The sequence below is a fragment of the Stigmatopora argus genome, chromosome 8, assembly GCF_051989625.1.
Source record: "Stigmatopora argus isolate UIUO_Sarg chromosome 8, RoL_Sarg_1.0, whole genome shotgun sequence".
NCBI lineage: Eukaryota > Metazoa > Chordata > Actinopteri > Syngnathiformes > Syngnathidae > Stigmatopora > Stigmatopora argus.
Genome location: NC_135394.1, coordinates 18226770 through 18240226, shown reverse-complemented (window position 1 = coordinate 18240226; position 13457 = coordinate 18226770). Strand labels below are relative to the sequence as shown.

Below are 13457 nucleotides of genomic sequence, written 5' to 3'. Positions count from 1 at the left end.
CAAAGCGTGATGCCTTCAGGAAACGTGGGTATTTTGATGGATTACGGTTAAACACCTGCTACACTTTTTTCCTTGATCCTTGTAAATAAAAAGAAAAATAATTACAAATGTTCATTCGAACCTCCGAGGAAAAGTGGATTGAATGTCTATCATCATCACCGGCAGCCAATGAGTTTAATAATATCATTTTTAAAAAATCATCTTAGTATTTTAGGAAGTGGAATGCCTTAAAGGAAAAGTGACTCAAAATCGGCAGAAAATCACTTGGAATTGCCCTAAAATGAACAGGAAGTGACCCAAGAATGTGCCAAAAGGAACAGGAAGTGACCCAAGAATGTGCCAAAGGGAACAGGAAGTGACCCAAGAATGTGCCAAAAGGAACAGGAAATGACCCAAGAATCTGCCAAAGGGAACAGGAAGTGACCCAACAATGTGCCAAAAGGAACAGGAAGTGACCCAAGAATGTGCCAAAAGGAACAGGAAGTGACCCAAGAATGTGCCAAAAGGAACAGGAAGTGACCCAAGAATGTGCCAAAAGGAACAGGAAGTCAGTCAAAATCTGCAAATTGACACCCATTCCAGTCAAATTAGATTGGACGTCAAGCTCTGTAAATGGCAGCCAATGAGTTTAACGCATTTTTTTTTTGTGAGAAACGCTGCTCGCAACCTGTTGGTTGCTTGCCGATAGGAACCAACCAGGTACGAAAGGGGGAGGAGCCAGTACGTCCAGACTGTTAATGTCAAGAGAAATGAGCAAATATTTCAGCATGAATTGAAAAACAAACTAGCCATGCGATGCTAACACATGGCATGTTTTGTCATCGCGGCAATGTCGTACAAACTTATGGTCAAGCCGCCCCCCCTCCCATGTGTTAGAGGCCAACAGATGGCTCCGCCCCCCAAGGGCACGCAAGCTAATATTAGCCCGCTTGTCTCAAGGTGGACTTCCAGTGGCAGATGGCACCAAGCGTCCTGGTCACTGCACAATCACGTCCCCCCCCGGAAGAAAAAAACAATTGGTCAACAACGCTTCCATTCACTTGAAATTGATTTATAACGTCCCGGCGGATCAGTGGTTGGCACGTCAGGCTCACCGTTCTGGGTTCGATCCCAAGTCGGCATGTTCGCGGGGGGGGGGGGTTCTCCAATTTTCCCTGTCGTCACGTTCACAGAGTATGTGCAAAAAGCGAATATGTATTTGGAAATTGGACAGTGACGTGGCTTGGGCACCAAGCATTCCTTCAAATGTGACCCAACGGGCAGAAAGGGGCCAACTTGGCCGGCGACTTTGGCGCTGTAATGACTCGCGTGAGCCAGAAGGGGCGCTGAAAGGCAGTTGACACGCTAATTAGCGTTACCCAGAGGGGAAGAAAGGGGCGTTTAGGGAGGGGAGGGGGGCATTTCCACTCAAGGGGGCATCGGGTGCCGTCGCGCTTGGCTAATTGACTTCCTCGCCAACGCGAAGGCCGCCTCAAGCTATTTTGGAACAAAGTATAAATATAAAAAAGCGCTGCAAAAAATAAGGAGGCCTCACTACGAATGAATACATTAAACATGTATTTAAAGACAAATCTAAAAACACGTAAACCACTAAAGAATTCAAAGTCAGAGGAAAAGAGGGCAAAAAACGAAAGAACATCAATAGCGTAGAATGTATAGAAATTACAAAAACAAATCCTGCGACTTGCTCATTAATTGTTTTGTCATAATTTCAGTTTCTTTGACTTTGTTTAACTTTCTTTTTTTACTTACATTTCTTGTCGAATGATTGCCACTTGTGGTATTTTACAAGGACATTTTTGAAACTCGTCTGTTGATGCCCAAAAGTTAGCTAGCCAAGATGGCCGATTCTCGCGCATGCGCACGGCCATTAGATGATATTTTTCTTTATATTTTGTTGTAAAAGCTGACGAAACACGGGTGACTTTTTGCAAGTTTAAACTGGAGCAAACACGGCGGGACACGTGACGTGCTTTCCACTCGCCCCCAGCATTTCCGCATACGTCACATCCGGGCGAACTTTGGCTAACTATGCAAAGCAGCGATGTCGGCGCTTCGGTTCTGCGCCAACCTCAGCTGGCTCTTCACCGAGCTGCCGGACTTCCCCCAGCGGATGCGGGCGGCCGCCGCGGCCGGCTTCCGGGCCGTGGAGGCGGCCTGGCCCTACGACGCCGACCCGCTGGAGCTCCGGCGTGCCAAAGACGACGCTGGGCTGGAAGTGGTGCTCCTCAACACGCCCCCTGGTCGGAGCCGCCGATACGCACACGACTGGTGGTCTTGAGTGGCGTGGTGACGTCACGGCGTTGCGTTCACAGGTGACGTCGCCGCTGGGGAACTCGGATTGGCGGCGCTACCCGGAAGAGAAGAGGACTTTGAAGGCGGACTGCGATTGGCCATCCGATACGCGCGAATACTTGATTGCAAAAGGTGCGTTTGCGGAAATAAACAATCTCCATTTTCCAACGTTATGAGCATTTTTAACACTGAAATTAAGGAGTTACACTGACAGATGTGAGGTTCATGGAAAAATGATCAATACTACCTCTATTTTCCAGTGTATATTTAAATTGTTTAGCCATGATTGTACTTTAAAAAACATAAAAATGGAGGGGGACAAATATTCCTAGGTGGCGAATTCCTTACAAACCCTCGAATTAATGAAATCCATTGATGTAGTATAATTTAGATGAGACTTTACAGCCAATGTTACCTTTTTTTGGGTCACAGAAATGAATAAAAATCCCGGAAAATCAACAGTTTCATATTTTTTTCCCCACCAGGATCCACGTGATGGCCGGCCGCGTCCCGGCCGACGGCGCGACGCTCGCCGAGATGGAGGCCGCCTTCGTGCGCAACCTGCGACGCGCCGCCGACCTGCTGGCCGAGGTGAGCCTCCGTCGCCCCCCGAACCGCCGCCGGCGACTAAACTCCCCGTGGACGACAGGAAGGAATGAGCGGCCTGATCGAGCCCATCAACACGCGGCTGACCGACCCTCGCTACTTCCTGTCATCGCCTCACCACGGTAAATATGAAAGGTCAAAGGTCGTACGTGTTACAAGCAAGCTGTACCCTGACCCATCTTTTTCCATTTGTTTTCTTTCCACGTAGCCGCGGACATCTTGAAAAAAGTGGCCAAGGAGAACATCAAACTGCAAATGGTTCACTTTTTTTCTATTTTAAGACGTATTTGAATTTTTTTTTCCAGGCTCGGGGTGGAAAACTCTATCCACAGTACCCACAGTTTAGTAATATGTTCAATATTATCCTTTGCAGGATGTTTTCCACTGGCAAATTATGGACGGAAACTTGACGCAAAATATGCAGCGATATCTGCCGCTGTTGGGTGAGCCGCGTTCTCAAAAAGGATGACCTTTGTCGCTCATTGGCGGAAATAGACGTCCAATTTTGTGGGTCAGGTCACGTCCAGGTGGCCCAGGTTCCCCGGCGGGACGAACCGGACAGCGACGGCGAGATCAACTACCGTTACGTCCTGTCCACGCTGGAGCGTCTGGGCTACCGCGGCTACGTGGGATGCGAGTACAAGCCGCGAGGTGAGCGGCGTCCCCGAGCCCACCCTCCCGCTTCGTGACCGGACGATTTGCCGAAAGACGTTTGGCCGACGGACAGTTCGCCGAAGCGCTCGCCCCGCCCCCGGATCGTGGGTGTACATGTTTTTCAACCTCGGCCCACGGGCCATATTTGACCCGTTACAGATAACATTCATTTAGGAATAACAAGGGCATGTACTGCCCCCCGCTGGACATATTTCTAAATACAAGTACGTACTACAATGTGCTGGCAATTTTTGATATTTTTTATTTTATCCTTGCGTTTAAAGTAATAGCCATTTGGAGATCGCGCAATGTAATTGATCAAAGCTGGGGATTGATATCTGACACTGATAAAAAAACAACACTGGAAGACTTATGTGAAATTCTGAGTACCTTGGACAGACTAGAGGGCTTAGAGAACAATACCTGAAAATGACATGGAACACACTAATTTTAAATCATTTCCCACTATTTTAGGAAATATATATTCCAAATGATTTGCTGAGAACCTTCATTCAAAGATTAATCTCAACGTTTTCTATGCTGGTGTAAATTTTCTGGAGTCGGATTTCTGGATTTACAATTTCATGACAGTAGTACTTACTGTTACTACTACTTTATTTTCTCTATTTATTCTGTCACCTACTGTTCTGCGCGATCTCCAAATGGCTACTATTTTAAACGCAAGGATAAAATAAAAAATATCAAAAAATGGCAGCACATTGTAGTACGTACTTGTATTTAGAAATATGTCCAGCGGGGGGCAGTACATGCCCTTGTTATTCCTAAATGAATGTTATCTGTGATGGGCCGTATATGGCCCGCGGGCCCAGGTTGAAAAACATGTACACACACGATCCGGGGGCGGGGCGAGCCCGCGAATCCCGTTTCGGCGAAACGTCTTTTGGCGAAACGTCTTTTGGCGAATCGTCCCTCCCGCTTGAGTTTTCGGTCCACGCCACTCACGGCGCCCCCGCTTTCTCCTCCAGGAAAGACGGCAGAAGGTTTAGGCTGGCTTGGAGAATACCGGACGCCGAGCGACCAGTGACGACATATTTGCCCGTCTTGGATTTTTCTTGATTGAATGGAGTCCATTTTTTAAAAAAAATTCTAACTTGACGTAGGTTGATTTTTCAAGAAAAGCGTCAATGTGGGAATAAAACGTGGCTCCAGCTGATATTTGCCGTCTGGTTTATTGTCTTTTTTTTGTATTCACGTGAGTGTGCTTGGATATGTGAGTCCATAAATATGTTGGTTTTCCTCTCCCGGTCCAAACGGATTGGACGTCAATGGCACTGAAACAGAAGCATTCGCTGAAGAATTATTGCAGATGTTTGGAAGGTCCATTTAAGAGGTGAAGAAATTCTGCCGTGATGAGGTCAAAGGTCGGGAAAGCCATTTCGTGAGCTCCAATGTGCCGAGAAGGGGAGATGAAGTTCAGAAATCCACCTTTCAATTTGCCCACGCTTTGAATTTGACTGCTTAGGCAGAAGTTGAAGTGAAAAGATGGTGTTTCCCCATCTTTTAGAAGACTTTCCTCCGGCCTTTGACATCCTGAAGCTCACAGATGTGATTTGGCGTCCTCGCTCAACAAAAAGGGGCGTGTCCATCGTCAACGTGACTCGTAAAGTCCGTTAAAAAAAAAGAAAAAAAAAAGGCGGGAAGGCACTTTTGGGCAGTGAAATGCTAACGAGCACGGATGGAAATCCCGGCAGAGTCCGAACGTGACGCGACGAGGGATGGCCGGCGAGGAGAAGACCTTAGCGGTGGCGAAGGCGGAGACCACGGATGGACTCGTCTCCCTTTCGAACCTCGCCGCTGGTCCAAAAAAAAAGTTTCTTGGCAGAAAAAAGCCAATCCAGCGAGGCCCAAGGGGAATTTTAGCGTCCCTCCGTCCGGAACTTTGGGCTTTTGGGTCACAAGAGTCCGCTCCACAGGTTGTAGCAGGCCACGTTGATGACGGACTCCAGGTGGTGGTACATGGAGACCAGTTGGGGTGGCGGGCCGGCGCCGTCGGGGGGCAGGGCTTCTCGCAAAACCACCTTCAGGCTCTGGAAGGATAAAAGGGCGCGAAAGGGTGAAGGATCGGTGGTACACGGTCGATTGGTCGCCGGTCGATTGGTCGCCAGTCTTTTGGTCGCCAGTCTTTTGGTCGCCCGGAAGGTTATTGATAATGACCATTGAAATGGTTGCTCAAATTCCCTAAATACAAACTGCCAATGACTATTTAGTCCTACTTCATGCCCTAGTCATTATTAGGCTAAAGAAAAGCTCCAATTTTCCCGGACTTTGATTGTTTTTTGTTGGAGAACTTGTTAAGACCCTGACTGAACTGACGTCGCTTCTTAAAGGGACAGCAACGCATGTACATACAAACTCTTCTACACTCACACGTAGGCTCAGTGAAACTGCTCATGGCCATTGTTGGCTTTTATTCATGTGTACACCGTACACTTGTTTTGTCGCCGGTCTTTTGGTCGTCTGTCTTTTGGTCGCGGTCTTTTGGTCGCCAGTCTTTTGGTCGCCGGTCTTTTCACTGAGCCGACATGTGAGTGTAGAAGAAGAGTTTGTATGTATGTACATGCGCTGTCCCTTTAAGAAGCGACGTCAGTCAGTCGGGGTCTTAACAAGTTCTCCAACAAAAAAACAATACAAGTCTGGGAAATTTTGAGCTTTTCTTTAGCCTAATAATTACTAAGGCATTAAGTATGACTGAATAATAATTTGCAGTTTGTATTTAGGGAATTTGAGCAACCATTTCAATGGTAATTATCAATAACCTACCGGGTGACCAAAAAAAAACGGCGACCAAAAGATCGGCGACCAAAAGACCGGCGACCAAAAGACCGGCGACCAAAAGACCGGCGACCAAAAGACCGGTGACCAATCGACCGCACACGAGGATCGGTCGGGGGGAGCACCCGGTCCGGGACCGCTCGGCTCACCGTTTTGCCGGCTTGGGAGTCCAGGAAGACCAAAACGAAGCAGTCGGCAAACTTCTGGTTGAGGACGGCCTGGAACGCAAAGAGTGAGGAGAGAGAGAGAGAGAGAGAGAGAGGGGGCGGGGCCGACGAGTGCGTCGGACGCCTAGCTCACCAGGTACTGGACGCCACCTTCGTCGAAATGGCGGCAACTTTGAGGGAAGCGTCCCAGCAGGACTTTGATGAGACTCTGGTACCAGGCCGTGCTCATGTTCAGGAAGCAGTCCTAAAAATAAATAAATAAAAATAAAAAGACACCCACTTTTGCCTAAATTGGACTTTTTTTTCGGAAGAAAAAAAAACGATGCTAGTAAACTCCATTCTGATACGGCGCTTTAAGACCGACATTGCAATTTTGGAAATAAAGTAATCATCAGCACACTCCTTTGAGCAGCCGCTGCCAACTAGTGGACGGGAGTGGAAATACAGCCAGCCACCATTGCTTAGTTGGGTCCAAAAAGGATTGGTGAAATGTTCATTTTGGACTTTTTTTGGCTCAAGTTTAGTTTGAATCTCTGTATTTATTGTTTGTGACCCGCTACTCACCAACTGCGGGTCCACGTCCCCCACTGAGCGACTCTGGACGGCGTCCAGCAGCTCCTCCAGCTCGCCGAAGGTCAGCTTGGCCATCTTGAGCTTGTCCGTGGCCAGGTGCTCGCCGTGGAACAGCCTCCTCCACAGGTTGTCTCGCCGGCAGTGGCGCGCCGCCTCCTCCACGCCGGCGCCGATCCGCCGGCGGGCCGCGCCCACCTCGCGGCCCAGCGGCGGGAAGGACGGGTAGAGCGGCCCGCCGCCGCCGCCGCCGTACGAGGGCCGGAGCTCGCCGCCGGGCTCCTCGCCGTCCCCGGGGGGGCTCCCGGCGCCGGCCGCCCGCCGGAGTTTCTCCAGGCGCCGCATGTCGGCCGTCAGGCGGGGGAAGAGCTCGCGCTGGCTGGTGGTGATCACGTAGAAGCGGAGTCTGCGTGACGGGAAATCGTCAAGAAATGTGTTACGTACGGTTCACAAAGAACGAGTGGCCCATTTTAGACGGAAGGCAAAGATGCTTTACTGCCACTAGGGGGACGGTCTAGTGCACAGGTGTCAAAGTGGCGGCCTGGGGGCCAAATCTGGCCTACCGCATTATTTTGTGCGGCCCGGGAAAGTCAATGATGAGTGGCGACTTTCTGTTTTAGGATCAAATTCAAATGAAGAGTATAGATGTATATTACATTTCCTGATTTTCCCCCTTTTAAATCAATCATTGTCGTTTTTTAATCCATTTTTTTCTGTGTTTTTAGCTCAAAAATCATTTGGGAAAATCTAAAAATATATTTTAAAAAAGCTAAAATAAATATTGTTTTAGATCTATAAAAAAACGGAATATTCAGGGCTTTTAATCCAGTTCTTTTAATCCATTTATGAAAAAATATCTAAATATATCTAAAATGGTTAAATTTCCTGATTTTCCCCCTTTTAAATCAATCATTGTCATTTTTTAATCCTTTTTTTCTGTGTTTTTAGTTCAAAAATCATTTTGTAAAATCTAAAAATATATATATATATATATATATATATATATATATATATATATAAAAAGCTAAAATAAACATTGTTTTAGATCTATAAAAAATGGAATATTCAGGGCTTTTAATCCATTTATTAAAAAGCAAAAAAAGCAAAATATTATATCTAAAATGGTCCGGCCCACGTGAAATGGAGTTGACGTTAACGCGGCCCACGAACCAACCTGAGTCTGACACCCTTGGTCTAGGCCAAATTCAGTTTGGCTGTAGATCTTGTGCGGACCAGACCCCCCAAAAAATTCACTGACTGTCCGCCGTTGACGGCGCAGGATGCCCAATTCCCAGTCCAAACAAAGATGAGCGTCCACGGCCATTTTAAGCGAGCGCGTTGGACGACAATGAGTTGATTTCGCAGCATTTTTAAGGTACTTTCAAGTCATCGCTCACTTTTTGCTGATTTGGGTGTATTCCCTGTCAGGTTTGACGCATTTTGAGGTTACTGGGTGGCCGTTTAAAACAAAATGAAAGCATTTGATTGGGTAAGGTTAGTGTTACGTTTGACAACCCTCCCGATGTGGAAATTTGGGAGACGACCCCAAATCTAACTGAACTTAAAAGATTGGAAGGCGGGCGGGGCGGACCAGCCGTCGGCTACTCGCTAATAGCCAGCGTCGCTCACCTGAGCAGGTGTCGCTCCCTCTCGGACTGCTCCTCGAAGGGCGCGGCGTCGTGACACACCACCAGCGACACGTCAAAGTCGTCGCGGTGGTGGAGACCCTCCGGGTCCTTGTAGGAACCCGAGCTGGGGCGAGGAGAGAGAGAAGAGGGAAAAAGTTTGAGCGCCAAAGGTCGGTCAACACACCGCCGACCGCCAGTGTGACATGTTAGTGTTTGATTTATTAGTGTGACATGCTAGAGTGTTTGATTTATTAACGATTGCATGTAAGGAAGGTATAACGAGTTTGGATTGAATGGGTGTATCGGTGTTCGATTGTTGATCCTTGGATCCACATGGCAAGTGTGGGGCATGTTAAAGAAGATCGGTATTCGATTATTGATGTCTTAGCAAATAGCTTGAGCTTGCATGGGAGATGTGTTGAATCATTACAGTAAAAGTTGGATTGAAGAAATAACAACATCTCACTGTTCTGATTATTTCTCCCTGTGTGTCAAGGTATGCTGTTTGTTGTAAAGGCTGGTTGAGTTTGGGGTTTGTAATATACACTGTTTAGCGTGTGACAAAAGAGATAATGGTTATTAATGTTTATTTACTTTTGAATTACGGGCGTGAATGTGAGAGTCTCACTCGGGTCACGCACATGGAATAGCATTTAGCACGCTACTTTATCCTGGAGAGTGTCTATAACGGTCATAGAAAGGATGTTATATTATTGATATTGCATTGTTTGCCCTGTTGAATAATAGTAGGACTACTAGAAGTTGTAAAAGGAAAAGATATAACAAGTTATGACCGTGTGTTGAACGAGTGTGTGTGTGCATTGGGTTTTGGGTTCTAAAGTGTCGCTAATATATATATAGGTGTAATTGTACATTATGTTTTGGGTTCTAACGTGTTGATAATGTATATATATGGGTGCAATTGTATGTTATGGGTTTTTGTGTTAATTGATTACAGTAAAAGTTGGATTGAAGAAATAACAACATCTCACTGTTCTGATTATTTCCCCCTTGTGTGTCAAGATCAAATGTAGGGTGTAACACGAGCGTCCACTCGCCTGTTCCACAGGGCCACCAGCGCGTACTCATGGAGGTCCGGCGTGGTCTTCTTCCCGTCGGGGGCCCCCGCCGCCTTGGATAGGCGCAGGGGCTTCATCCCGTAGGCGCCGGCGTGGTCCGTCATGTAGTTGTAGAGCTGGTGGGCCGTGATCATCCCCGTGGAGGCGGACCAACACCCTGCGGACGCACGTTCAGCCGGGGCGTCCTCGCCGTTAAAAGCGGGGACGGCCGGCCGGCCCACCTCGGAAGACGTGGTTGCGTCCGAACTTGGGGACGTCGGGGTGGCGCGCCACAAAGTCCCGCAGGAAGTGGGACAGCTGGTAGCCCTGGCGTAGCGTGGCGTGCGAGCCCAGCAGGTATTGGTGGACCACCCGCAGGTGGAAGTCGTAGCTGAAGGAGTGCACGTGCATCAGGTCGCGGACCTTGTCGCACTCTTCCGTGAACAGCATGGACAGCTGCGGCGAGACAAACGATAGTCAGTGGCGGCGGTTCCCCCCCGGGTCGGGCGTCCGCGGCGTGGAGGCAGCGAAAGCATGGTGGGAGGCTGCCACGTAGCTAGGTAGGTAGGTAGGTAGCAGATCAAGCTGGTGTGTGGGGGGGGAATCGTTCCAATTGATGCGGCGTTGTTGGAATTAAAAGAAAAAAAAATCATGGTGTTGGCGTCCCATCATCCTTGTGCTCCGGATTTAAACGAGATCATCGCACGGCTATCGCTCGTCAACGTCTAATCCAAGGGTGTCAGACTCAGGCCGCTTTAACGTCAACTTGATTTCACGTGGGCCGGACCATTTTAGAAATCATATCAAGATTTTTTTAAATTATAAATGGATTAAAAGAACTGGATTAAAAGCCCTGAATATTGCGTTTTTTTATAGATCGAAAACAAAGTTTTAGCTTTTTTAAAATATATTTTTAGATTTTACAAAATGATTTTTGAACTAAAAACACAGAAAAAATGGATTAAAAAATGACAATGATTGATTTAAAAGGGGAAAATCAGGAAATGTAATATACATCTATACTCTTCATTTGAATTTCATCCTAAAACAGAAAGTCGGCACTCATCATTGACTTCCTCGGGCCGCACAAAATGAGGTGGCGGGCCAGATTTGGCCCCCGGCACGCCACTTTAACACCTGTGGTCTAATCCGTTTTGAGTGGATTCTAGTGTCGTTGACAATGGGTATGCGTTGTCCCTTTAAGAAGCGACGTCAGTCAGGGTCTTAACAAGTTCTCCAACAAAAAACAATCAAAGTCCGGGAAATTTGGAGCTTTTCTTTAGCCTAATAATGACTAGGGCATTAAGTAGGACTCAAATAGTCATTGGCAGTTTGTATTTAGGGAATTTGAGCAACCATTTAAATGGTAATTATCATTAACCTTCTGGGCGACCAAAAGACCGGCGACCAATCGACCGTGTACCAAAATAAGATGTCCAGGTCGGTTCTGGGGTGAAGTTTGGCCAGGAATAATGTCATAAACACGGGTACTTTTGTTACAAAGAGTGGTAGTATTGTAACCGGGCCATGTCGGTTCTGGAGGGGTATTTTACCCAGGAATAGTGTCTCATATGTGGGTATACATGCATTATAGACTATTTGATGTAAAAGAAGTGGTCCAGGAAGCTTCTGGGTTCATGTTTACCCAGGAATAGTGTCTCAAATACGGCTACTTGTATCAGAGCAGTGCGGGTCGGTTCTGTGGTCCAGTTTACAATGTTTACAATGCCGGCTAACTTAAGAAAGTGACGTCGGTCGGGGCTCTCGTTGCTAGGAGACGTGACAGGAAGTGGTCCACGTTTGGTCCTCTTACGATTGACCCCCTCAAAGTCAAAGAAAGCGCAGCGGACATGCGAGAGCGGAAAAAAAGGGAGGCAAAAGTCCAAGCGGGAGAAAAGGCCGGCCCATCCGGGGGCGGGGCCGAAGCAGCCGGGAAATGGGGCGGCGCCGCCTCGCCCTCATTCCGGGCGTCGGCGCGGTCGGATTCCGCCGACGGCCGGCCGCAAAGGGGGGAAAAAATAAACTAACGGCGGCGAGCAGAGGAGCGGCGGGCGGGCGGGCGGTCAAGGGAGATCGGTCGGTCCCGCCCCCCGCCGCAAGCGCGCCGGACGTACCGCGTAGTCGGGGTCCCCGACGAAGGGCTTACAGCGAGCTTTGCTGAGGAGGCCGCCCTGGTGGAGAGACCCGTTAAAGCACCCGACCGCCCGAGAAGCGACGTGATCACACGAGGGGGGGGGGGGAAATATGGAGTTAACGGTGACGTGGAAAGGAAGCCCGCCGGCTGTCCATCGAGGATGGGCGCCGCCATTTTGTGGGCGGGGCGAGGCGTACCTGCGAGTTGACCGATTGGCCCATGGGGATGCGCGAACACTCCAGCGCGTACTGCTTGACGCAGAAGTAGCAGCCCTGAAAAGCCAGCTCCATCAGCACGATCCCGCCCGGCAGCGCCCTCTGCAGGTAGTACGTGCTGGCGGCGGCGGAGACGGCCGTCTGCGGGGAATGAAACGTGTTAAGACTGTCAGACTCGGGTTGGTTCGAGGCACGCATTAACGTCTACCTGATTTGATGTGGGCCGGACCATTTTAGATATAATATTTAGATTTTTTTATATAAATGGATTAAAAGCCCTGAACATTCCGTTTTTTAAATAGATTTAAAACATGTTTATTTTAGCTTTTGTATATATATTTATAGATTTTACAAAAGGATTTTTGAACTAAAAAACACAGAAAAAATGGATTAAAAAATGAGGATTTTGACGTCAACGGTTCAAATATTTATATTCATAAATATATTTATACATTTTATGTGATTTAATATTTATAATTTCTTTTTAAAATATATTAATAATATGAATATTTCTGTTATTATTATAAAACAATGTTTATTTTAGCTTTTTTTTTTAGAGTTTACAAAATGATTTTTGAACTAAAAACACAGAAAAAATGGATTAAAAAATGAAAAATATTGATTTAAAAGGGGGAAATTCAGGAAATGTAATATACATCTATACTCATCATTTTAATTTGATTTTAAAACAGAAAGTCGCCACTCGTCATTGACTTTCTCGGGCCGCACAAAATGATGCGGCGGGCCAGATTTGGCCCCCGGGCCGCCACTTTGACACCTGTGTGTTAAACAATCGCTGTGGGTGGGAATAAAATAACAGAAAACGTGGCAAATTTTGAATCCATGTTTTTGTGGGGTTAGAAGAAAATGCATATTTGGAAAAATATATATATTCTCGGGTGTGCATCAAACAGAAGAGGAAGAGGATTACAATTTGAAGGTCATCAAGTCAAAGGTCACGGGTAGGTTTGCATTCAAAATGACTCAAGAACGGAAACGGATAAAGGATTGTCAAGCGTGAAATGGAGGAAAAAGGTTTGGTATTCTGAGGTCAAAGGTCACGGAGCCCATTTGAGCGCAAAAATCAGTCAAGGAATAAAGCGGGACGTGTTCGGCGGAAGAAACGGAAGGGGATTACATGTGGAGGTCAAAGGTCGCAAAAGAATCTCTGCCATGGCTCCGCCTATTCAATTACAAATATAATAAAAGAAGTATGCTAAATACTGGCTATTTTCTCAGAGTAAATATTTCATATGTTAAGATTTGAAACAGCTCAATTGAAATGAATTTCACCACTAAAAAGCCATGTTAGATGTCTAAATGAGTTCATTCCAACA

The 13457-nt window shown here is 47.1% G+C and overlaps 2 protein-coding genes across 5 annotated transcripts in view; one reads left to right on the top strand and one right to left on the bottom strand.

Annotated features, from left to right (window-relative positions):
• The first annotated feature begins 1420 nt into the window (after positions 1–1420).
• Positions 1421–4729, top strand: hyi (hydroxypyruvate isomerase). The gene is made up of 8 exons (XM_077607677.1): positions 1421–2243; positions 2316–2427; positions 2781–2886; positions 2945–3023; positions 3110–3159; positions 3275–3344; positions 3418–3552; positions 4542–4729. Exons 1-8 carry the CDS (start codon positions 2045–2047, stop codon positions 4598–4600), a joined length of 810 nt encoding a protein of 269 aa, XP_077463803.1. The 5' UTR covers positions 1421–2044; the 3' UTR covers positions 4601–4729.
• szt2 (SZT2 subunit of KICSTOR complex) overlaps positions 4727–13457 on the bottom strand; it is a 44796-nt gene continuing 36065 nt past the window's right edge. The window contains exons 62-70 of one of the 4 annotated variants that reach the window (XM_077607672.1): positions 12103–12261; positions 11886–11942; positions 10014–10227; positions 9772–9949; positions 8715–8837; positions 7080–7491; positions 6649–6759; positions 6498–6566; positions 4727–5603 (exon numbers count right to left, since the gene is read on the bottom strand). In XM_077607672.1, the coding sequence (XP_077463798.1) occupies positions 5469–5603; positions 6498–6566; positions 6649–6759; positions 7080–7491; positions 8715–8837; positions 9772–9949; positions 10014–10227; positions 11886–11942; positions 12103–12261 (1458 nt within the window). In that variant the 3' untranslated portion in view covers positions 4727–5468. Of the gene's footprint in view, positions 5604–6497; positions 6567–6648; positions 6760–7079; positions 7492–8714; positions 8838–9771; positions 9950–10013; positions 10228–11885; positions 11943–12102; positions 12262–13457 lie in introns of those variants that run through there. The other 3 variants (XM_077607673.1, XM_077607674.1, XM_077607675.1) reach the window with 3 other exon arrangements.